The following is a 22,183-nucleotide window of genomic DNA, read 5'->3' as shown; positions in this document are numbered from 1 at the left end:
TTTGAAATTAATGTAGGAGAATATAACACATTAGATCTGGTAAAAGATAATACAAAGAAAAAAAACATGCTTTTCTTTTTTTGTACCATCATCTTTGAAATGCAAGAGAAGGGCCATAATGTATTATTCCAGCCCAGGCGCAATTTAGATTTTTAGCCACTAGATGGCAGCAGTATATGTGCAAAGTTTTAGACAGAGCCAATGAACCATTGCATATCTGTTGTATCAAGACTGTCCAAATGTGCCTAATTGGTTTATTAATACATTTTCAAGTTCATAATTGTGCACTCTCCTCAAACAATAGCAATAGCATTATTTCACTGTAATAGCTACTGTAAATTGGACAGTGCAGCTAGATTAACAAGAATTTAAGCTTTACATTTACATTTACATTTAAGTCATTTAGCAGACGCTCTTATCCAGAGCGACTTACAAATTGGTGCGTTCACCTTAAGACATCCAGTGGAACAGCCACTTTACAATAGTGCATCTAAATCTTTTAAGGGGGGGTGAGAAGGATTACTTTATCCTATCCTAGTTAGCAGATGTTAATGCGAGTGTAGCGAAATGCTTGTGCTTCTAGTTCCGACAATGCAGTAATAACCAACAAGTAATCTAGCTAACAATTCCAAAACTACTACCTTATAGACACAAGTGTGAGGGGATAAGAATATGTACATAAAGATATATGAGTGATGGTACAGAGCGGCATAGGCAAGATACAGTAGATGGTATTGAGTGCAGTATATACATATGAGATGAGTATGTAAACAAAGTGGCATAGTTAAAGTGGCTAGTGATACATGTATTACATAAAGATGCAGTAGATGATATAGAGTACAGTATATACATATACATACGAGATTAATAATGTAGGGTATGTAAACATTATATTAGGTAGCATTGTTTAAAGTGGCTAGTGATATATTTTACATCATTTCCCATCAATTCCCATTATTAAAGTGGCTGGAGTTGAGTCAGTGTGTTGGCAGCAGCCACTCAATGTTAGTGGTGGCTGTTTAACAGTCTGATGGCCTTGAGATAGCTTTCTGCCCATATCAGATATGTGTATGTCCAGGGAATTTATTTTGTTACTTACAACCTCATGCTAATCACATTAGCCTACATTAGTTCAACAGTCCCGTACGCCCGGCCCAAAAAGACCATTTCCATACACTGTCACATAGAGAAGTCAGATTAGAAAATTCTTAATAAGACACTTAGTCATCTCCTTTGTGAACAAAACATCCAATTCATTTTTCTAATTTTTTAATTGTTGCTGAGGCCGTTTTTTTTCTCCATCACTCATAGCCGAAGATATTTACATTTATATTCATCAAATGTCTGCTCTGTTTTTGGATGGTGTGATGACGTCATCACTGCTTGCGCTACTCCTTGTGCGGTTGCATCCCAGATATAGGCGGTCCATGAAATTAATCAACGTATGCGAAAGTGAGTAGAATACCTTGAAAACAACGGACTGACATTTTGGATGTAGTCTTCAGTTCTTATTATATCTCAGTGGTATGCACACATTCAGTTTGTTTACCAAATCATAGAAAATGGACTACTTCAAAATGGCGATGCCCTCAATTGCGCTGCCCCTGCTCTCACAAACGCCATAATAGTACATATACAATGATGCGATGTCTATCTAAGTCTATGGGCTTTTCCAGGCGCGCCATCTTTGCTGGCACCACGCATAGTTCCTGGCTTTCAGCGCGCACTAATCTCTGATTGGATAGCCTGATGCGCGTTGCAGAGAAATTCAGCGAGGATAAAAACAACGCTCAATTTACGGGGCGTGACAGTTGAACAACAACAATCAAGCTTCCGGTTTTTTCCCATTCTTACTAGAGAGTTCACTAGCATGTTCTTGTGAGCGTAAAATCGCACAATCAGCAAGTTTATGTGTAATAGATTTACGTGTACACTAGGTACATTTTATTATTTTGTTTGTCGTGGAATAAGAGCACCGAAAGAGCTATTACTGACTTTGATACACCGCTTTATTTGGCCATTACACTGCGGACAACTTCCAATACGGTAAAGACTGATGTAGTTAGTTAGCTAATAATTGAATGAAATTAAGCATTCTATTGGACTTCGAATGCACGTGTTTTTTTCTGGAGTATTACAGAGGAGATAGCTATTGTTTTGTTCCCTTGGAAAGTGTTTAATTCATTTCCTTTTCACTGTTTTGTTGAAAGTTCATATATTCAACAATGTATTGGACAGCTGCAGTCAACATGCTTATGTTTTGTGTATTTTGTCTATCAACAGGGTTATTATGAGCGAAGGAGAGGTATTCCATGAGAAGCAGCGACTGGAGTTGTGCGCCATTCATGCTCTGAACAACGTTTTGCAAGAACAAGTGTTCACCAAGGAGACGGCAGATGACATCTGCAAGCGGTGAGGTCACTTAGGTCAGGCGATGTGTGTGTAATGTCATCTTTAGGGGGCGGTGTTTTGGCTAAACAGAGTTATTTGTGTCAATGATAAGACATGTAAATCATCAAGTACTTCTATAAGTTTGTGATCCAAAGATCACCCACCACACACTTTCTCCATGAGTTCCAAGAGCATGTGAATCTGTTTTTACCATGTTCCCCTCTTTCCCCTTCCTCCCCAGGCTAGCTCCACAGTGTGTGGTGAACCCTCACCGCTCGATGCTGGGCACAGGCAACTATGACGTCAACGTCATCATGGCTGCCCTACAGAGCAGAGAGTTGGCTGCAGTATGGTGGGACAAACGCAGGTCAGACATCAATACCTCAGGGCCAGACAGATTTGGAAGAGATGATTGGCAATGAAATACACCTGTGTAATAAATCCAACCAAGTACTGTACAGGTCACAAAGAGCTACAGTTTTATTGACCAAAGAAAATATACTGATAAGGAAACTTCGCCACAGATTGTGTCTACTCCTACTGTTCATCCCCTTCACCACCACTGTGGCTCTGTTGATTTCAAACCAAAATCTCCTTCCCTTTCCCTATTTCTCCCTCAGAACAGTACAGTGTCTCTGTGTTGACAAGGTCCAGGGGTTCATCCTGAACGTTCCGTCACGTGTCTCTCTTGGAATTGTGTCCCTCCCCGTCAAGCGGCGGCACTGGCTTGCAGTGCGCCAGGTTAATGGACACTACTACAACCTCGACTCCAAACTAAAGAGTCCTGTCTGCATCGGGAACGAAGAAGATCTCCGGTGAGTGATGGGAGGGACGACGACTATGCAGACATGTATTGTACAACTCCTAATCAAAGGCACAGTTTCTCAAACTTTATGCTCAACTTCTCATGCTTGTTGTTTACAAACAGAAATGTCCCTCTGTAAAAATAAAAAAAAACATAATAATCCTGTCAGGAACTCTTGAATGCAGCCCACAATTTGACTGTGGTAGACTACTCGTCAGTTAGAGTTCGATCTGATCCTGTTAGGAGTGGTCACATGGGGCTTACCACAGTGTCTGTTTGTTACAGTTTGTACTTTGCACTCTTGTAAACCAGTGTCTATCGCTCTCTCTCCCTCACCACACTCCGCTTCTCTCTCTCTCTCTCAGTACATTTCTCAGTGAACAGCTGTCTCCGGACGTGGCAGAGATGCTCCTGGTTGTGAGGAGGGACGTGGAGGAGTACGGAACCTGGCTGAACTCTGATGACCTCAGGAAGTGATTCCTCTGGCCTGGGCATTCCATTCATTCAACATGGGACTCAAACTCCTGCTCTACTCTGGAAAAACAAATAACATTTTAGAAAACAAGAGACTCTTAACAAAAAGTACATATTTCAGGAAATGCATTACCGGTTGCTGAGGAGTGTGGGAACTGTTACACACACACACACACGAAGTTCCAAAGAGAATTTAAGATGACGAGGGATTTCTGTCCCAAATGGCTTGTTTGTAAGTTTACTGGCCTTTGTTTTGGATTTCTACACTACAGCAGCATCTATATCCTCTTTCCTTCTCTCTCTTCCTTCTCTTCTCTTCCTATGCACTGCACTGTCAAGGTAGACCAGTTAGAACTGGTTTGTCTTTTAGTTATTCTATGCACTGAGAAGGTACAGAGGCGGCACTGGATGTCATGTTGACAACTGACTGTGTGAAAATAACGCTTCTATGTTTGTGTTCTGTCTGCGTTTACATCTAACTGCATATCCAAGTGAATGGGAACACTGTCTTTCTGTTACACGCGCTACACACTACACACTCAGAGGATATAAAGAACATGTTATTTATATGTAACGATGTGTCTCATTGTCTTTGTGTGCATACAATCTTTGAGGTTCAGCAGTACAGTTGAGTGATTTAAATAAGGCCAAACTTTATTCATTGTTATTATTTTATTTATATTAGACTCTGGAGTGAAAAAGGATGCCATTCAAAAGGAGCATTGATTATACCATACAAACGCAATTCAAGGGTTAACAAGGTCAGTAGATAAGGAGGGTGTTCAATGAAATCTGACATCACATATGTACATAACATCCTATAGAGACCCCAGAAACCCACTGCTATATAGTTATTATTGCTATTTACGGTAGAGCTACTGCAGCACCAGTGGCAGGAGTTTTATTGCTATGTGCCTGCTGTCATTGCATGGGATTTGTAGTTCTCTAACGGTCTTGAGGTTGGATGGGAGTTGTAGTTCTCCATTCAGCCTACAGAGAGGAAGTACTGTAGCCCTCTCTTGAATGTTCTTTTTAAGAGCAAAGTTTCATGAGGGGATGGGCAACTCCAGTCCTTGGGGACTTGGTGTCCCTTCTGCACCGGACTCCCAATAATCGCCTAATCATGATCTTCAGTTTAGAATGCAATTAGTTTATTCACCACTCCGGCCCCAAGGACAGGAGTTGCCCATCCCTGATTTAGATAATGTCATCAACAGTGAAATGTACAGTATAGTATCAGAAGGTAATACAAGGGAGGTACAGAATTTTCACCTATAAAAAGTAAATCAAATAAAAATTGCACGTTGAATACCAAGTGAGGAGACTGCATATTCATTCACCCAAAAATGTGTCAGTGTTTCTCTACAACAAGATATAGATATAAAAACGTGAAAATAAATTGGTGCTACATTTAAAAAACAGAACTACAATGTCATAACGTCAATACCATTATGGCTCGCCGTGCAACTGACACTGGACAGACAAGGGGTGACTTTGACCGAGTGAACCTGGTTCAGACCTCTTCATAATCATGCTACCTACTGTATCTATCTGACATTATCTTACTGTGAGGTTCTACAACAGGCCATTCAACCTTCTTGGTACTGATGTTACGCACCTTTAATTTACATCTAAAGCTCAATTTTGGGGGATTAGTTATTTTTTCTTCATCTCAGTAAAGTGTCCATTCATAAAAAAACGGGAAAAAAAATCTAATTTTTTAACAAAAAATAATTAGCGTGAATACAGGTTCCTTGAATGGGCGGAGTTGGGGTGTGTTTGACTACCCCCGTAACCAGTCAGCATGCTGGGAGAGTACTGTACTTTCAGAAACAGCGTTTTGATTCGATATGGGGGAGCCGCCATTGAAGATCCACAGAGGAGGGTGTGCAGAGAGAAGGGAGACAAGAAAACAACAAGAAATCTCCATTATTCAAATTTGTTTCAAAATCATCTCATTTCTGAAGATGAGCACTCACATGGTCACATTATTCCCCTAACAACAGGGGTAGAGGAGGTAGAAGTTATCCACAACCACTGATCCAGGGTCTTTACCTCCAAATGGTTAAGGTTAGGAATGGGTGTCAGGTAATCTGATCCCAGATCAGAGGTGGATGGTGGCAACTTCTACCACAAGCACCAGGGACTGTTGTAAAAGTTAGGACTGGGATGGTAATGCTAGAAAGGACAAAGGTAGGGTAATGGTTAGGGTTAGGTCTCACACTGTATTTACATCCTTTCTAGCATGTCCAAAGTCAGAGAGGTGACAACCGACGGAGTTAGTTGTTAGGGGCAGAAAGTGAGTTTTCCCATTCAAGCGATAGTACACATACTTTAGGTTATTTGAATAAACAAAAGAATGCCAGTTTACAGCAGGTGCGTAGACAGAATTTAGTTGGTAGATGGGCCAACGCTACCCAGGCCCACCCATGTCTACACTCCTGGCCAACGCTACCCAGGCCCACCCATGTCTACACTCCTGGCCAACGCTACCCAGGCCCACCCATGTCTACACTCCTGGCCAACGCTACCCAGGCCCACCCTGGTCTACACTCCTGGCCAACGCTACCCAGGCCCACCCATGTCTACACTCCTGGCCAACGCTACCCAGGCCCACCCATGTCTACACTCCTGGCCAACGCTACCCAGGCCCACCCATGTCTACACTCCTGGCCAAAGCTACCCAGGCCCACCCATGTCTACACTCCTGGCCAACGCTACCCAGGCCCACCCATGTCTACACTCCTGGCCAACGCTACCCAGGCCCACCCATGTCTACACTCCTGGCCTACACTCCTGGCCTACAGGGCCCTGTGAGGTTGGAGCCACACCACCATCCCCACTACCATCACAACCATCATCACCACTACCATCACCACCATCCCCAATACCATCACAATCATCATCACCACTACCATCACAACCATTATCACCACTACCATCACCACCATCATCACCACTACCATCACAACCATCATCACCACTACCATCACAACCATTATCACCACTACCATCACCACCATCATCCCCACTACCATCACAACCATCATCACCACTACCATCACAACCATCATCACCACTACCATCACCCCCATCTCCAATACCATCACCACCATCATCCCCACTACCATCACAACCATCATCACCACTACCATCACCCCCATCCCCAATACCATCACAACCATCATCACCACTACCATCACAACCATTATCACCACTACCATCACCACCATCATCCCCACTACCATCACAACCATCATCACCACTACCATCACCCCCATCTCCAATACCATCACAACCATCATCACCACTACCATCACAACCATTATCACCACCACCATCACAACCATCACCTCCATCCCCACTACCATCACAACCATCATACCCACCATCCCCACTACCATCACAACCATCATACCCACCATCCCCACTATCATTGCCACCATCACAACTATTACCACCACTACCATCACAACCATTATCACCACCATCACCACCACCACCATCCCCACTACCATCACCATCATCACCACCATCCCCACTACCATCACAACCATCATCACCACAACTACCATCACCACCATCCCCACTACCATCACCACCATCCCCACTACCATCACCATCATCATAACCATCATCTCCAATACCATCACAACCACCATCCCCACTACCATCACAACCATCATCACCACAACTACCATCACCACCATCCCCACAACCATCATCCCCACTACCATCACCACCATCATAACCATCATCTCCAATACCATCACAACCATCATCACCACTACCATCACCACCATCATGACTACTACCATCACCACCACAACCATCACCACATTGACCATCCCCACTATGACCACCATCACCACTCCCATCACCACCTTGACCATCACCACCACCAGTTAGTTAGATCCAGAATGTTTATTATCAACTAACAACAAACGTACAGGCAAATAACACCTCAAGGGACGATTTACATGCATAGTGATGATAAATGGCACAGATTAGGATGTCACGAATACAAAGGAACTCACAGAGGGGGGTGGGGACTGCCTGTCAGTCAGGGGTAGGCTCTCATAGCCAGGGTTGCCATTGGAGGAAACGTTTGGAGTCCTGTGTAGAGACAGAAAGAGAGAGGAAACGAAAGGAAAAGGTGGAAGGCAGAAGAGGAGGAATAGGAGCAGGAGTGGAGAATGAGTGAGAGAGAGAGAGGGGAAAAAGGGATGAGACACATTGAGAAAAACAAAAAGAGGGAGGTGGACCAAAGGAGGGAACCGAGGTGGGGTAAGAAGAGAAAGGGAGGAAGAGCGATTAGCGAAATGGTGATGTAGAAACCTCCTTATAACTGGTGGTATTAGTGTTATTAGGGCACTATATCTACGTAGGCAGGGGGATAGCTGGAGGTTTCAGCATAGGGGACACAGATATTATACACACAGTCCACTCCTGAGAAGTGCACTTTGGGAAATGCAAACTCATGTACAATGATGAAATGCACATTTGTGTACAACGTGTATGTGCATGGCAACTTAAAACTTCAGACTTCACCAGTCCCAATTCAAAATACATTCATTTTTAATTGCTCTGGATATCCACATGCTCCACTTTAGTGTGTGCTTTCCAGACGGCCCCAAACCAGAGCATTTATCAGGAGTCCACTGCATTCTTATTGTTTATTGGGTACCTGGAATCTGAGTTACTTTACTCTGGGCAGTTTGGTCATGATACTGTTATGATACTCCGCACCGCTAAAGCTAACTCTCTCTCCTCTGCTCTCATCCTTCTAGACCTATCGGCTGCCTTCGATACTGTGAACCATCAGATCCTCCTCTCCACCCTCTCCGAGTTGGGCATCTCCGGCGCGGCCCACGCTTGGATTGCGTCCTACCTGACAGGTCGCTCCTACCAGGTGGCGTGGCGAGAATCTGTCTCCTCACCACTCGCTCTCACCACTGGTGTCCCCCAGGGCTCTGTTCTAGGCCCTCTCCTATTCTCGCTATACACCAAGTCACTTGGCTCTGTCATAACCTCACATGGTCTCTCCTATCATTGCTATGCAGACGACACACAATTAATCTTCTCCTTTCCCCCTTCTGATGACCAGGTGGCGAATCGCATCTCTGCATGTCTGGCAGACATATCAGTGTGGATGACGGATCACCACCTCAAGCTGAACCTCGGCAAGACGGAGCTGCTCTTCCTCCCGGGAAGGACTGCCCGTTCCATGATCTCGCCATCACGGTTGACAACTCCATTGTGTCCTCCTCCCAGAGCGCTAAGAACCTTGGCGTGATCCTGGACAACACCCTGTCGTTCTCAACTAACATCAAGGCGGTGGCCCGTTCCTGTAGGTTCATGCTCTACAACATCCGCAGAGAGTACGACCCTGCCTCACACAGGAAGCGGCGCAGGTCCTAATCCAGGCACTTGTCATCTCCCGTCTGGATTACTGCAACTCGCTGTTGGCTGGGCTCCCTGCCTGTGCCATTAAACCCCTACAACTCATCCAGAACGCCGCAGCCCGTCTGGTGTTCAACCTTCCCAAGTTCTCTCACGTCACCCCGCTCCTCCGCTCTCTCCACTGGCTTCCAGTTGAAGCTCGCATCCGCTACAAGACCATGGTGCTTGCCTACGGAGCTGTGAGGGGAACGGCACCTCAGTACCTCCAGGCTCTGATCAGGCCCTACACCCAAACAAGGGCACTGCGTTCATCCACCTCTGGCCTGCTCGCCTCCCTACCACTGAGGAAGTACAGTTCCCGCGCAGCCCAGTCAAAACTGTTCGCTGCTCTGGCCCCCCAATGGTGGAACAAACTCCCTCACGACGCCAGGACAGCGGAGTCAATCACCACCTTCCGGAGACACCTGAAACCCCACCTCTTTAAGGAATACCTAGGATAGGATAAAGTAATCCTTCTCACCCCCCCCCTTAAAAGATTTAGATGCACTATTGTAGTGGCTGTTCCACTGGATGTCATAAGGTGAATGCACCAATTTGTAAGTCGCTCTGGATAAGAGCGTCTGCTAAATGACTTAAATGTAAATGTAAATGTATTAGATCTAGGCTAGGGCCACTGTCGATCACAGTGTTTACAGCGCCTGAATACACCAACTGGACTTGGCATTTAGTTATGTTCTACATGCTAAGGCATAAGGTAGGAAAGTACACTTCTTAGGGCATCAACTGGACTTGGCATTTAGTTATGTTCTACATGCTAAGACATAAGGTAGGAAAGTACACTTCTTAGGGCATCAACTGGACTTGGCATTTAGTTATGTTCTACATGCTAAGACATAAGGTAGGAAAGTACACTTCTTAGGGCATTAACTGGACATGGCATTTAGTTATGTTCTACATGCTAAGACATAAGGTAGGAAAGTACACTTCTTAGGGCATTAACTGGACTTGCAAAGTATAGAAAGAGAGTGAAAGAGAGGAAGTGACAGTGAGAGAGAGTGAGAGAGAGAAAGTGACAGTGAGAGGGAGTGAAAGACCGAGAGAGAGTGAGAGAGTGAGAGAGAGGAAGTGACAGTGAGAGGGAGTGAAAGACCGAGAGAGAGTGAGAGAGAGGAAGTGACAGTGAGAGGGAGTGAAAGACAGAGAGAGAGTGAGAGAGTGAAAGAGAGGAAGTGACAGTGAGAGGGAGTGAAAGACCGAGAGAGTGAAAGAGAGGAAGTGACAGTGAGAGGGAGTGAAAGACCGAGAGAGAGTGAGAGAGTAAAAGAGAGGAAGAGACAGTGAGAGGGAGTGAAAGAGAGAGAATGAGAGTGAAAGAGAGGAAGTGACAGTGAGAGGGAGTGAAAGACAGAGAGAGTGAGAGAGTGATAAAGAAATAATAAAGGACAGAGACAGAAAGAGAGAGAGGTGAGAGTAATTTGAGAGACTTGATAACATGAGACTTGGACACCACAGTGTGGATGGTGGGTGGGAGTGATGGGGTTTACCTAGGTCAACCTGAGCCTCATATCTCCGCAGTATTAAGGCCTGTGTCTCAAATGACACCCTATTCCCCATATTGTGCACTACTTTTGGACACTTGGCCCCAAGTAGTGCACTATATGGTGAATAGGGTGTCATTTGAAACACACTCAAGATCTGTGAGTGATCGATCGGACCGGTCTGTGTCTGTCTTGAAAGGCGCGACAGACCGATAGACAGACACACAGAAAGACAGACTTCTGGAGTTGTGTCTGTTTCTCTGCCTACCCTGCAGTCCACAGTAGCCCTGTCTGTGTGTCTGTTTCTCTGCCTACCCTGCAGTCCACAGTAGCCCTGTCTGTGTGTCTGTTTCTCTGCCTACCCTGCGGTCCACAGTAGCCTTGCCTGTGTCCCTTTCTCTGCCTACCCTGCAGTCCACAGAAGCCTTGTCTGTGTGTCTGTTTCTCTGCCTACCCTGCGGTCCACAGTAGCCCTGTCTGTGTGTCTGTTTCTCTGCCTACCCTGCAGTCCCCAGCAGACCTGTCTGTGTGTCTGTTTCTCTGCCTACCCTGCAGTCCCCAGCAGACCTGTCTGTGTGTCTGTTTCTCTGCCTACCCTGCAGTCCACAGTAGCCCTGTCTGTGTGTCTGTTTCTCTGCCTACCCTGCAGTCCACAGTAGCCCTGTCTGTGTGTCTGTTTCTCTGCCTACCCTGCAGTCCACAGTAGATCTGTCTGTGTGTCTGTTTCTCTGCCTACCCTGCGGTCCACAGTAGCCTTGCCTGTGTCCGTTTCTCTGCCTACCCTGCAGTCCACAGAAGCCTTGTCTGTGTGTCTGTTTCTCTGCCTACCCTGCAGTCCCCAGCAGACCTGTCTGTGTGTCTGTTTCTCTGCCTACCCTGCAGTCCACAATATATCTGTCTGTGTGTCTGTTTCTCTGCCTACCCAGCAGTCCACAGTAGCCCTGTCTGTGTGTCTGTTTCTCTGCCTACCCTGCAGTCCACAGTAGCCCTGTCTGTGTGTCTGTTTCTCTGCCTACCCTGCAGTCCCCAGCAGACCTGTCTGTGTGTCTGTTTCTCTGCCTACCCTGCAGTCCCCAGCAGACCTGTCTGTGTGTCTGTTTCTCTGCCTACCCTGCAGTCCACAGTAGATCTGTCTGTGTGTCTGTTTCTCTGCCTACCCTGCAGTCCACAGTAGATCTGTCTGTGTGTCTGTTTCTCTGCCTATCCTGCAGTCCACAGTAGATCTATCTGTGTGTCTGTTTCTCTGCCTACCCTGCAGTCCACAGTAGCCCTGTCTGTGTGTCTGTTTCTCTGCCTACCCTGCAGTCCACAGTAGCCCTGTCTTTGTGTCGGTTTCTCTGCCTACCCTGCAGTCCACAGTAGATCTGTCTGTGTGTCTGTTTCTCTGCCTACCCTGCAGTCCACAGCAGACCTGTCTGTGTGTCTGTTTCTCTGCCTACCCTGCAGTCCACAGTAGCCCTGTCTGTGTGTCTGTTTCTCTGCCTACCCTGCAGTCCACAGTAGACCTATCTGTGGGTCTGTTTCTCGATCTGTGTGTCTGTTTCTCTGCCTACCCTGCAGTCCACAGTAGATCTGTCTGTGTGTCTGTTTCTCTGCCTACCCTGCAGTCCACAGCAGACCTGTCTGTGTGTCTGTTTCTCTGCCTACCCTGCAGTCCACAGTAGACCTATCTGTGGGTCTGTTTCTCTATCTGTGTGTGTGTTTCTCTACCTACCCTGCAGTCCACAGTAGATCTGTCTGTGTGTCTGTTTCTCTGCTTACCCTGCAGTCCACAGTAGCCCTGTCTGTGTGTCTGTTTCTCTGCCTACCCTGCAGTCCACAGTAGACCTGTCTGTGTGTCTGTCTGCGTTGCGTGTGTTTGCTTCCCCTGACAAAGTGATCCGTATGTGTCTATATGGAGGCAGAGGGGTTCTGACTACTCCATCACTGTACATGTCTGGGTGGGTGTGAGGTAGAACTATGTCCAATGTATTTCCAATGTCAAATGTTTGCCATGTGTTCATGTATGCTAACATTACAGGGTGTGGTGAAGTAAATATGTGTGTCTTTTCAAGCTGTGCATCTAAAACCTCTGTGTGTCTCTGTTTTGTGCCTATCCTTCACTTATGCTCGTTAACATAACAGACTTAGTCAGTAGGTCTGTGTGTGTTCATGCACGCTCCACTATTCTATACTGGGCCTATATGAGTGTCCTGATCTTGTTGGCTTCAGGTGGGAGCTTCGAGTTGAAGTTACACCAAGGCACAGATCTAGGATCAGATTAACCTCCCCCAAGTCTTCATCCTCAAACACTATTGTAAAAAAAAAAAAACTGACCTTGGATCAGTGACTGGGGGAAACTCCATCTTATTCCCGGGGGGTCTTTCTGTGGCAACTCTGTCTGTCTGTCTGTCTGTGTGTCTGTGTGTCTGCGTTACTCACGGGAGGGGTGGCGCACTAGAAAAGGGAGGAGTCCACCCGGCTCCCTGGTAATTATAGAAGGGGGGCAAGGCCCCTCGCTGAGACCCCGCGGCCGGCTGTCTACGTGCCTGATGGGAAGTGAAGGGGTCCTCGCTCTCGCTGTCCGAATCTTCATACTCCTCGGAATCACTGTCGCCCGTCAGAGAGAAGGGAGAGGAGAACTGGTGAGAACAACAATTAGGGGTTTTGGTATGAACCTGTGAAATCCTATGGAACAGATAAGGAACACACTCTTCATGTGTGGAAGACAGCCACAACATCTGTGTACTTTTACCCTACTGTACAAGAAAACAAAACCAAACAAATGGTAAAATAGTCATATACAGTACTGTGTAAAGGTTTTAGGCAGGTGTGAGAAAATGTTGTAAAGTAAGAATGCTTTCAAAAATAGACATGTTAATAGATTATATTTATCAATAAACAAAATGCAAAGTGAGCGAACAGAAGAAACATCTAAACCAAATCCATATTTGGTGTGACCATCCTTTGCCTTCAAAACAGCATCAATTCTTCTAGGTACACTTGCACAAAGTCAGGGATTTTGTAGGCATATAGTCAGGTGTATGATTAAACAATTATACCAAACAGGTGCTAATTATCATCAATTCATTTCTGCAAATGTTGGGGATTTGGTCAGAATGAATGGTCTCCTCAATACTGAGAAGTACAGGCAGATATTTATCCATCATGCAATACCATCTGGGAAGCGTCTGATTGGCCCCAAATTTAATCTGCAGCATGACAACAACCCCAAACATACAGCGAAAGTCATTAAGAACTATCTTCAGCGTTAAGAAGAACAGGGAGTCCTATAAGTGATGGTACGGCCCCCACCAAGCCCTGATCTCAACATCATCGAGTCTGGCTAGGATTACATGAAGAGAGAGAAGCACCTGAGGCTGCCTAAATCCACAGAAGAACTGTGGTTAGTTCTCCAAGACGTTTGGGCCACCCTACCTGCCGAGTTCCTTCAAAATCTGTAAGTGTACAGTTTAGAAGAATTGATGCTGTTTTGAAGGCAAGGGGTGGTCACACCAAATATGGATTGGTTTAGATTTTTCTTCTGTTCGCTCACTTTGCATTTTGTTAATTGATAAATATAATCTATTAACATGTCTATTTATTTTAAAGCATTCTTACTTTACAGCATTTTTTCACACCTGCCTAAAACTTTTGCACCGTACTGTATATATATATATTTTTATCTGTTCAATGAATGGGTTTGTGATGGTGCATTCAGCAATGTCCTCTGGAATACAGACCTCCTGTTAATTTTACATCGATATTCGCAAATAGAAAAAAGGAATCCCCTTTTTGATCCCTGAATCTGTTTTTCCCTTCATGTTTCTGGCTGTGACACAGTTGGAAGCTGTTTACTACAGACAGACACACAGATAGAAGCTCTGACAGACCTGGAGGTACAGTAGTGAATTACATACTGATACAGAAACCATTTGACCTCTGTCATTGCCAACAAAGGGTATATAACAAAGTATTAAAAAACTTTTGTTATTGACCAAATACTTATTTTCCACCATAATTTGCAAATAAATTCATTAAAAATCCTACAATGTGATTTTCTGGATTTTTTTTCTCATTTTGTCTGTCATAGTTGAAGTGTACCTATGATGAAAATTACAGGCCTCTCTCATCTTTTTAAGTGGGAGAACTTGCACAATTGGTGGCTGACTAAATACTTTTTTGCCCCACTGTAGTACAACCTTACCTTATTGCTGAGCATGTTCAGAGGAAATGTTAAACTATGATGTAGAAAATTTCAGCAACAACATTATGACATCAATAACATATCTCGTTCTCTATCTCTCTCACACACACACACACAGACACACACACCTGGGGAAGCTTCTCCAGGCGCCGGGCAGGGAACAGAGGATGGCAGTGAAGGCCAGAGCCGAAAGGAAAGAGTAGAGGGAGAGGTAGAGCAATCCCTCCATCCCGTCAGAGCACAGGCCTTTCAAAGAGTCAATATAATCCTAAGAAACAGAGACAGAAAGAGCTAAAAGACTTGAGAAAACAGCAAGAACACACCAGAGACCATTACACCCCATGTTAAACACCAGGCCTACCTTGTTGAGACCTCGACAGTGGAGTAGCGCCACCAGCTGGTGAAAGTTGCCCTCTGTGGCATTGTGAATCTGCTGAACCTCCCTGAGTGACTTCTACAACGACAATAGGTAAGGATAATATCACACTTAGTTTCATAAACTGTGTTTTATGTATTTGGCAGCCATTTTGTGTCATGGGTTGCACCCTGGCCCAGTGTGATGTACCTCTGCCTTGGGGACCTGTGGGAGAGCATTCCGGTCCAGGCTGGATAGGTGTGTGTGGATGCTGGAAAGGGCCCTCTGTGACTGGGTCAGCAGCTGCAGACAACAGGTCATTGAAAATATTGCTTAGCTAAGCATCATCATCATGCTAACACTGTATAATCTATAAACATTCTGATCAGTACCTATCAGATAATACAAGTTTACTTACTGTCCTATATCAGTGCCACCAGGTTTGAAATTACAGAGCTGCCCAGAAATAATACAAACCCCCATATATTTACATTGGTCCAGCCCACTAATTTCAGGGCACTCAGAAGAGTCCATGTGTTATTGAAACCCTGATCCCCTAACACCACTACGTGAGACACAGCATCTACAGAGAACAGTTACTACCTGCTGGAAAGGGCTGTTCATACGTCTGCTGCAGGTCAGGTAATAATCCAACACGTCTGGATAGGACAGAGGACAGCAGCAGACCATCAATCAGCAATGAATAAAGTGTGTCAGGGCCTTTCAGCATCAAAATGAATGGCTATATGAATGAAATGATCAGAGACTCTTTGTTAGTGTGCAGCGATGCACTACTGTACCTGAGCTGGTCCCAGAGTTGAAGTGGGTGGAGTTGAGCACAAACGTGTTAGGATCTGTACAGAAGTCACTGACAGACTGGAGATGCAGAGAGGGGGAGAAAGGGGTAGAGGGTGAAGAGAGGTAGAGAGGGATATAGAAAGAAAGACATAGAAAGAGAGAGAGTTAGAGAGGTGAAGGGGGAGAGAAATTGAGGGAGAGATCACAAGGGAAAAGTTAACAGAGACACACTGACTGACTGACACACTTCCCACCTCAGGTATCTGACTGCAGCACTTGACCCACTGCTTGTTCTATTGATTTACTGAGTGAATCACGTGCTGCAAAGATCTACTGTACCTTTACATGGTGAATAGATCTACTGTCCCTCTCCATGTTGTATAGACCTACTGTCCCTATCCATGTTGTATAGACCTACTGTCCCTATCCATGTTGTATAGACCTACTGTCCCTATCCATGTTGTATAGACCTACTGTCCCTATCCATGTTGTATAGTTCTACTCTCCCTCTCCATGTTGTATAGATCTACTGTCCCTCTCCATGTTGTATAGACCTACTGTCCCTATCCATGTTGTATAGACCTACTGTCCTTATCCATGTTGTATAGACCTACTGTCCCTATCCATGTTGTATAGACCTACTGTCCCTATCCATGTTGTATAGATCTACTCTCCCTCTCCATGTTGTATAGATCTACTGCCCCTCTCCATGTTGTATAGATCTACTGCCCCTCTCCATACTGTATAGATCTACTGCCCCTCTCCATACTGTATAGATCTACTGCCCCTCTCCATGTTGTATAGATCTACTATCCCTCTCCATACTGTATAGATCTACTGTCCCTCTCCATACTGTATAGACCTACTGCCCCTCTCCATACTGTATAGATCTACTGCCCCTCTCCATGTTGTATAGATCTACTATCCCTCTCCATACTGTATAGATCTACTGCCCCTCTCCATACTGTATAGATCTACTGCCCCTCTCCATACTGTATAGATCTACTGCCCCTCTCCAAACTGTATAGATCTACTGCCCCTCTCCATACTGTATAGACCTACTGTCCCTCTCCATACTGTATAGACCTACTGTCCCTCTCCATGTTGTATAGATCTACTATCCCTCTCCATACTGTATAGACCTACTGTCCCTCTCCATGTTGTATAGACCTACTGTCCCTCTCCACACTGTATAGACCTACTGTCCCTCTCCACACTGGTTAGACCTACTGTCCCTATCCACACTGTTTAGACCTACTGTCCCTCTCCACACTGTATAGACCTACTGTCCCTCTCCACACTGGTTAGACCTACTGTCCCTATCCACACTGTATAGACCTACTGTCCCTCTCCATACTGTATAAATCTACTGTCCCTCTCCATACTGTATAGATCTACTGTCCCTCTCCATACTTTATAGACCTACTGTCCCTCTCAACACTCTATAGACCTACTGTCCCTCTCAACACTCTATAGACCTACTGTCCCTCTCCATACTGTATAGACCTACTGTCCCTCTCCATACTGTATAGACCTACTGTCCCTCTCCATAATGTATAGACCTACTGTCCCTCTCCATAATGTATAGACCTACTGTCCCTCTCAACACTCTATAGACCTACTGTCCCTCTCCATACTGTATAGACCTACTGTCCCTCTCCATACTGTATAGACCTACTGTCCCTCTCCATAATGTATAGACCTACTGTCCTTCTCCATACTCTATAGACCTACTGTCCTTCTCCATGTTGTATAGATATACTGTCCCTCTCCTTGTTGTATAGATCTACTCTCCCTCTCCATGTTGTATAGATCCACTGTCCCTCTCCATGTTGTATAGATCTACTCTCCCTCTCATTGTTGTATAGACCTACTGTCCCTCTCCTTGTTGTATAGATCTACTCTCCCTCTCATTGCTGTATAGACCTACTGTCCCTCTCATTGCTGTATAGACCTACCATCTCCCCCCATACTGTATAGATCTACTGTCCCTCTCCATGTTGTATAGATCTGTACCTCTCCATGTTGTATAGATCTACTGTCCCTCTCCATACTGTATAGACCTACTGTCCCTCTCCACACTCTATAGACCTACTGTCCTTCTCCATACTGTATAGATCTACTGTCCTTCTCCACACTGTGTAGACCTACTGTCCCTCTCCACACTGTATAGACCTACTGTCCCTCTCCACACTGTATAGACCTACTGTCCCTCTCCACACTGTATAGACCTACTGTCCCTCTCCACACTGTATAGACCTACTGTCCCTCTCCACACTGTATAGACCTACTGTCCCTCTCCACACTGTATAGACCTACTGTCCCTCTCCACACTGTTTAGACCTACTGTCCCTCTCCATGTTGTATAGACCTACGGTCCCTCTCCACACTGTATAGACCTACTGTCCCTCTCCACACTGTATAGACCTACGGTCCCTCTCCACACTGTATAGACCTACTGTCCCTCTCCATGTTGTATAGACCTACTGTCCCTCTCCACACTGTATAGACCTACTGTCCCTCTCCACACTCTATATACCTACTGTCCCTCTCCACACTCTATATACCTACTGTCCCTCTCCATGTTGTATAGACCTACTGTCCCTCTCCATACTGTATAGACCTACTGTCCCTCTCTATGTTGTATAGATCTACTGTCCCTCTCCACACTGTATAGACCTACTGACCCTCTCCATGTTGTATAGACCTACTGTCCCTCTCCATAATGTATAGACCTACTGTCCTTCTCCATACTCTATAGACCTACTGTCCTTCTCCATGTTGTATAGATATACTGTCCCTCTCCTTGTTGTATAGATCTACTCTCCTCTCCATGTTGTATAGATCCACTGTCCCTCTCCATGTTGTATAGATCTACTCTCCCTCTCATTGTTGTATAGACCTACTGTCCCTCTCCTTGTTGTATAGATCTACTCTCCCTCTCATTGCTGTATAGACCTACTGTCCCTCTCATTGCTGTATAGACCTACCATCTCCCCCATACTGTATAGATCTACTGTCCCTCTCCATGTTGTATAGATCTGTACCTCTCCATGTTGTATAGATCTACTGTCCCTCTCCATACTGTATAGACCTACTGTCCTCTCCACACTCTATAGACCTACTGTCCTTCTCCATACTGTATAGATCTACTGTCCTTCTCCACACTGTGTAGACCTACTGTCCCTCTCCACACTGTATAGACCTACTGTCCCTCTCCACACTGTATAGACCTACTGTCCCTCTCCACACTGTATAGACCTACTGTCCCTCTCCACACTGTATAGACCTACTGTCCCTCTCCACACTGTATAGACCTACTGTCCCTCTCCACACTGTATAGACCTACTGTCCCTCTCCACACTGTTTAGACCTACTGTCCCTCTCCATGTTGTATAGACCTACGGTCCCTCTCCACACTGTATAGACCTACTGTCCCTCTCCACACTGTATAGACCTACGGTCCCTCTCCACACTGTATAGACCTACTGTCCCTCTCCATGTTGTATAGACCTACTGTCCCTCTCCACACTGTATAGACCTACTGTCCCTCTCCACACTCTATATACCTACTGTCCCTCTCCACACTCTATATACCTACTGTCCCTCTCCATGTTGTATAGACCTACTGTCCCTCTCCATACTGTATAGACCTACTGTCCCTATCCATGTTGTATAGACCTACTGTCCCTATCCATGTTGTATAGTTCTACTCTCCCTCTCCATGTTGTATAGATCTACTGTCCCTCTCCATGTTGTATAGACCTACTGTCCCTATCCATGTTGTATAGACCTACTGTCCTTATCCATGTTGTATAGACCTACTGTCCCTATCCATGTTGTATAGACCTACTGTCCCTATCCATGTTGTATAGATCTACTCTCCCTCTCCATGTTGTATAGATCTACTGCCCCTCTCCATGTTGTATAGATCTACTGCCCCTCTCCATACTGTATAGATCTACTGCCCCTCTCCATACTGTATAGATCTACTGCCCCTCTCCATGTTGTATAGATCTACTATCCCTCTCCATACTGTATAGATCTACTGTCCCTCTCCATACTGTATAGACCTACTGCCCCTCTCCATACTGTATAGATCTACTGCCCCTCTCCATGTTGTATAGATCTACTATCCCTCTCCATACTGTATAGATCTACTGCCCCTCTCCATACTGTATAGATCTACTGCCCCTCTCCATACTGTATAGATCTACTGCCCCTCTCCAAACTGTATAGATCTACTGCCCCTCTCCATACTGTATAGACCTACTGTCCCTCTCCATACTGTATAGACCTACTGTCCCTCTCCATGTTGTATAGATCTACTATCCCTCTCCATACTGTATAGACCTACTGTCCCTCTCCATGTTGTATAGACCTACTGTCCCTCTCCACACTGTATAGACCTACTGTCCTCTCCACACTGGTTAGACCTACTGTCCCTATCCACACTGTTTAGACCTACTGTCCCTCTCCACACTGTATAGACCTACTGTCCCTCTCCACACTGGTTAGACCTACTGTCCCTATCCACACTGTATAGACCTACTGTCCCTCTCCATACTGTATAGATCTACTGTCCCTCTCCATACTGTATAGATCTACTGTCCCTCTCCATACTTTATAGACCTACTGTCCCTCTCAACACTCTATAGACCTACTGTCCCTCTCAACACTCTATAGACCTACTGTCCCTCTCCATACTGTATAGACCTACTGTCCCTCTCCATACTGTATAGACCTACTGTCCCTCTCCATAATGTATAGACCTACTGTCCCTCTCCATAATGTATAGACCTACTGTCCCTCTCAACACTCTATAGACCTACTGTCCCTCTCCATACTGTATAGACCTACTGTCCCTCTCCATACTGTATAGACCTACTGTCCCTCTCCATAATGTATAGACCTACTGTCCTTCTCCATACTCTATAGACCTACTGTCCTTCTCCATGTTGTATAGATATACTGTCCCTCTCCTTGTTGTATAGATCTACTCTCCCTCTCCATGTTGTATAGATCCACTGTCCCTCTCCATGTTGTATAGATCTACTCTCCCTCTCATTGTTGTATAGACCTACTGTCCCTCTCCTTGTTGTATAGATCTACTCTCCCTCATTGCTGTATAGACCTACTGTCCCTCTCATTGCTGTATAGACCTACCATCTCCCCCCATACTGTATAGATCTACTGTCCCTCTCCATGTTGTATAGATCTGTACCTCTCCATGTTGTATAGATCTACTGTCCCTCTCCATACTGTATAGACCTACTGTCCCTCTCCACACTCTATAGACCTACTGTCCTTCTCCATACTGTATAGATCTACTGTCCTTCTCCACACTGTGTAGACCTACTGTCCCTCTCCACACTGTATAGACCTACTGTCCCTCTCCACACTGTATAGACCTACTGTCCCTCTCCACACTGTATAGACCTACTGTCCCTCTCCACACTGTATAGACCTACTGTCCCTCTCCACACTGTATAGACCTACTGTCCCTCTCCACACTGTATAGACCTACTGTCCCTCTCCACACTGTTTAGACCTACTGTCCCTCTCCATGTTGTATAGACCTACGGTCCCTCTCCACACTGTATAGACCTACTGTCCCTCTCCACACTGTATAGACCTACGGTCCCTCTCCACACTGTATAGACCTACTGTCCCTCTCCATGTTGTATAGACCTACTGTCCCTCTCCACACTGTATAGACCTACTGTCCCTCTCCACACTCTATATACCTACTGTCCCTCTCCACACTCTATATACCTACTGTCCCTCTCCATGTTGTATAGACCTACTGTCCCTCTCCATACTGTATAGACCTACTGTCCCTATCCATGTTGTATAGACCTACTGTCCCTATCCATGTTGTATAGTTCTACTCTCCTCTCCATGTTGTATAGATCTACTGTCCCTCTCCATGTTGTATAGACCTACTGTCCCTATCCATGTTGTATAGACCTACTGTCCTTATCCATGTTGTATAGACCTACTGTCCCTATCCATGTTGTATAGACCTACTGTCCCTATCCATGTTGTATAGATCTACTCTCCCTCTCCATGTTGTATAGATCTACTGCCCCTCTCCATGTTGTATAGATCTACTGCCCCTCTCCATACTGTATAGATCTACTGCCCCTCTCCATACTGTATAGATCTACTGCCCCTCTCCATGTTGTATAGATCTACTATCCCTCTCCATACTGTATAGATCTACTGTCCCT

At 45.4% G+C, this 22,183-nt stretch overlaps 2 protein-coding genes across 11 annotated transcripts in view; one reads left to right on the top strand and one right to left on the bottom strand.

Annotated features, from left to right (window-relative positions):
- Positions 1 to 1,802: 1,802 nt before the first annotated feature.
- Positions 1,803 to 4,244, top strand: LOC115101079 (josephin-2-like). Its single transcript, XM_029620263.2, has 5 exons — positions 1,803 to 2,046; positions 2,284 to 2,412; positions 2,633 to 2,758; positions 3,012 to 3,206; positions 3,562 to 4,244. The coding sequence occupies exons 1-5, from the start codon at positions 1,910 to 1,912 to the stop codon at positions 3,671 to 3,673; spliced, it is 699 nt and encodes a 232-aa protein (XP_029476123.2). The 5' UTR covers positions 1,803 to 1,909; the 3' UTR covers positions 3,674 to 4,244.
- The window catches only part of LOC115124427 (protein tweety homolog 1-like), a 56,056-nt gene continuing 37,672 nt past the window's right edge, over positions 3,800 to 22,183 (bottom strand). The window contains exons 8-16 of one of the 10 annotated variants that reach the window (XR_010460533.1): positions 15,953 to 16,028; positions 15,756 to 15,811; positions 15,363 to 15,455; positions 15,159 to 15,251; positions 14,926 to 15,065; positions 13,033 to 13,200; positions 7,708 to 7,786; positions 5,726 to 5,848; positions 5,405 to 5,488 (exon numbers count right to left, since the gene is read on the bottom strand). Coding sequence is in view for 8 of the 10 variants with exons in the window: in XM_065007308.1 (XP_064863380.1) it covers positions 5,405 to 5,488; positions 7,708 to 7,786; positions 13,033 to 13,200; positions 14,926 to 15,065; positions 15,159 to 15,251; positions 15,363 to 15,455; positions 15,756 to 15,811; positions 15,953 to 16,028 (789 nt within the window). In the remaining 2 variants the exon portion in view is untranslated. Of the gene's footprint in view, positions 5,494 to 5,725; positions 5,849 to 7,707; positions 7,787 to 13,032; positions 13,233 to 14,925; positions 15,066 to 15,158; positions 15,252 to 15,362; positions 15,456 to 15,755; positions 15,812 to 15,952; positions 16,029 to 22,183 lie in introns of those variants that run through there. The other 9 variants (XR_010460534.1, XM_065007311.1, XM_065007308.1 and 6 more) reach the window with 9 other exon arrangements.

This window comes from Oncorhynchus nerka, linkage group LG3 (genome assembly GCF_034236695.1).
Source record: "Oncorhynchus nerka isolate Pitt River linkage group LG3, Oner_Uvic_2.0, whole genome shotgun sequence".
NCBI lineage: Eukaryota > Metazoa > Chordata > Actinopteri > Salmoniformes > Salmonidae > Oncorhynchus > Oncorhynchus nerka.
The sequence above is the reverse complement of the archived record's forward strand: the minus strand, read 5'-3'. Positions and strand labels throughout refer to the sequence as shown.

What these genes read in the sequence shown, in the direction of transcription:
- LOC115101079 (XM_029620263.2), top strand. Translation starts at nt 1,910, where the DNA reads ATGTGTAATAGATTTACGTGTACACTAGGTACATTTTATTATTTTGTT. An exon ending in TGCGGACAACTTCCAATACG is followed by an intron (nt 2,047 to 2,283) that starts GTAAAGACTGAT and finishes GTCTATCAACAG; the next exon opens with GGTTATTATGAGCGAAGGAG. An exon ending in GGGAACGAAGAAGATCTCCG is followed by an intron (nt 3,207 to 3,561) that starts GTGAGTGATGGG and finishes TCTCTCTCTCAG; the next exon opens with TACATTTCTCAGTGAACAGC.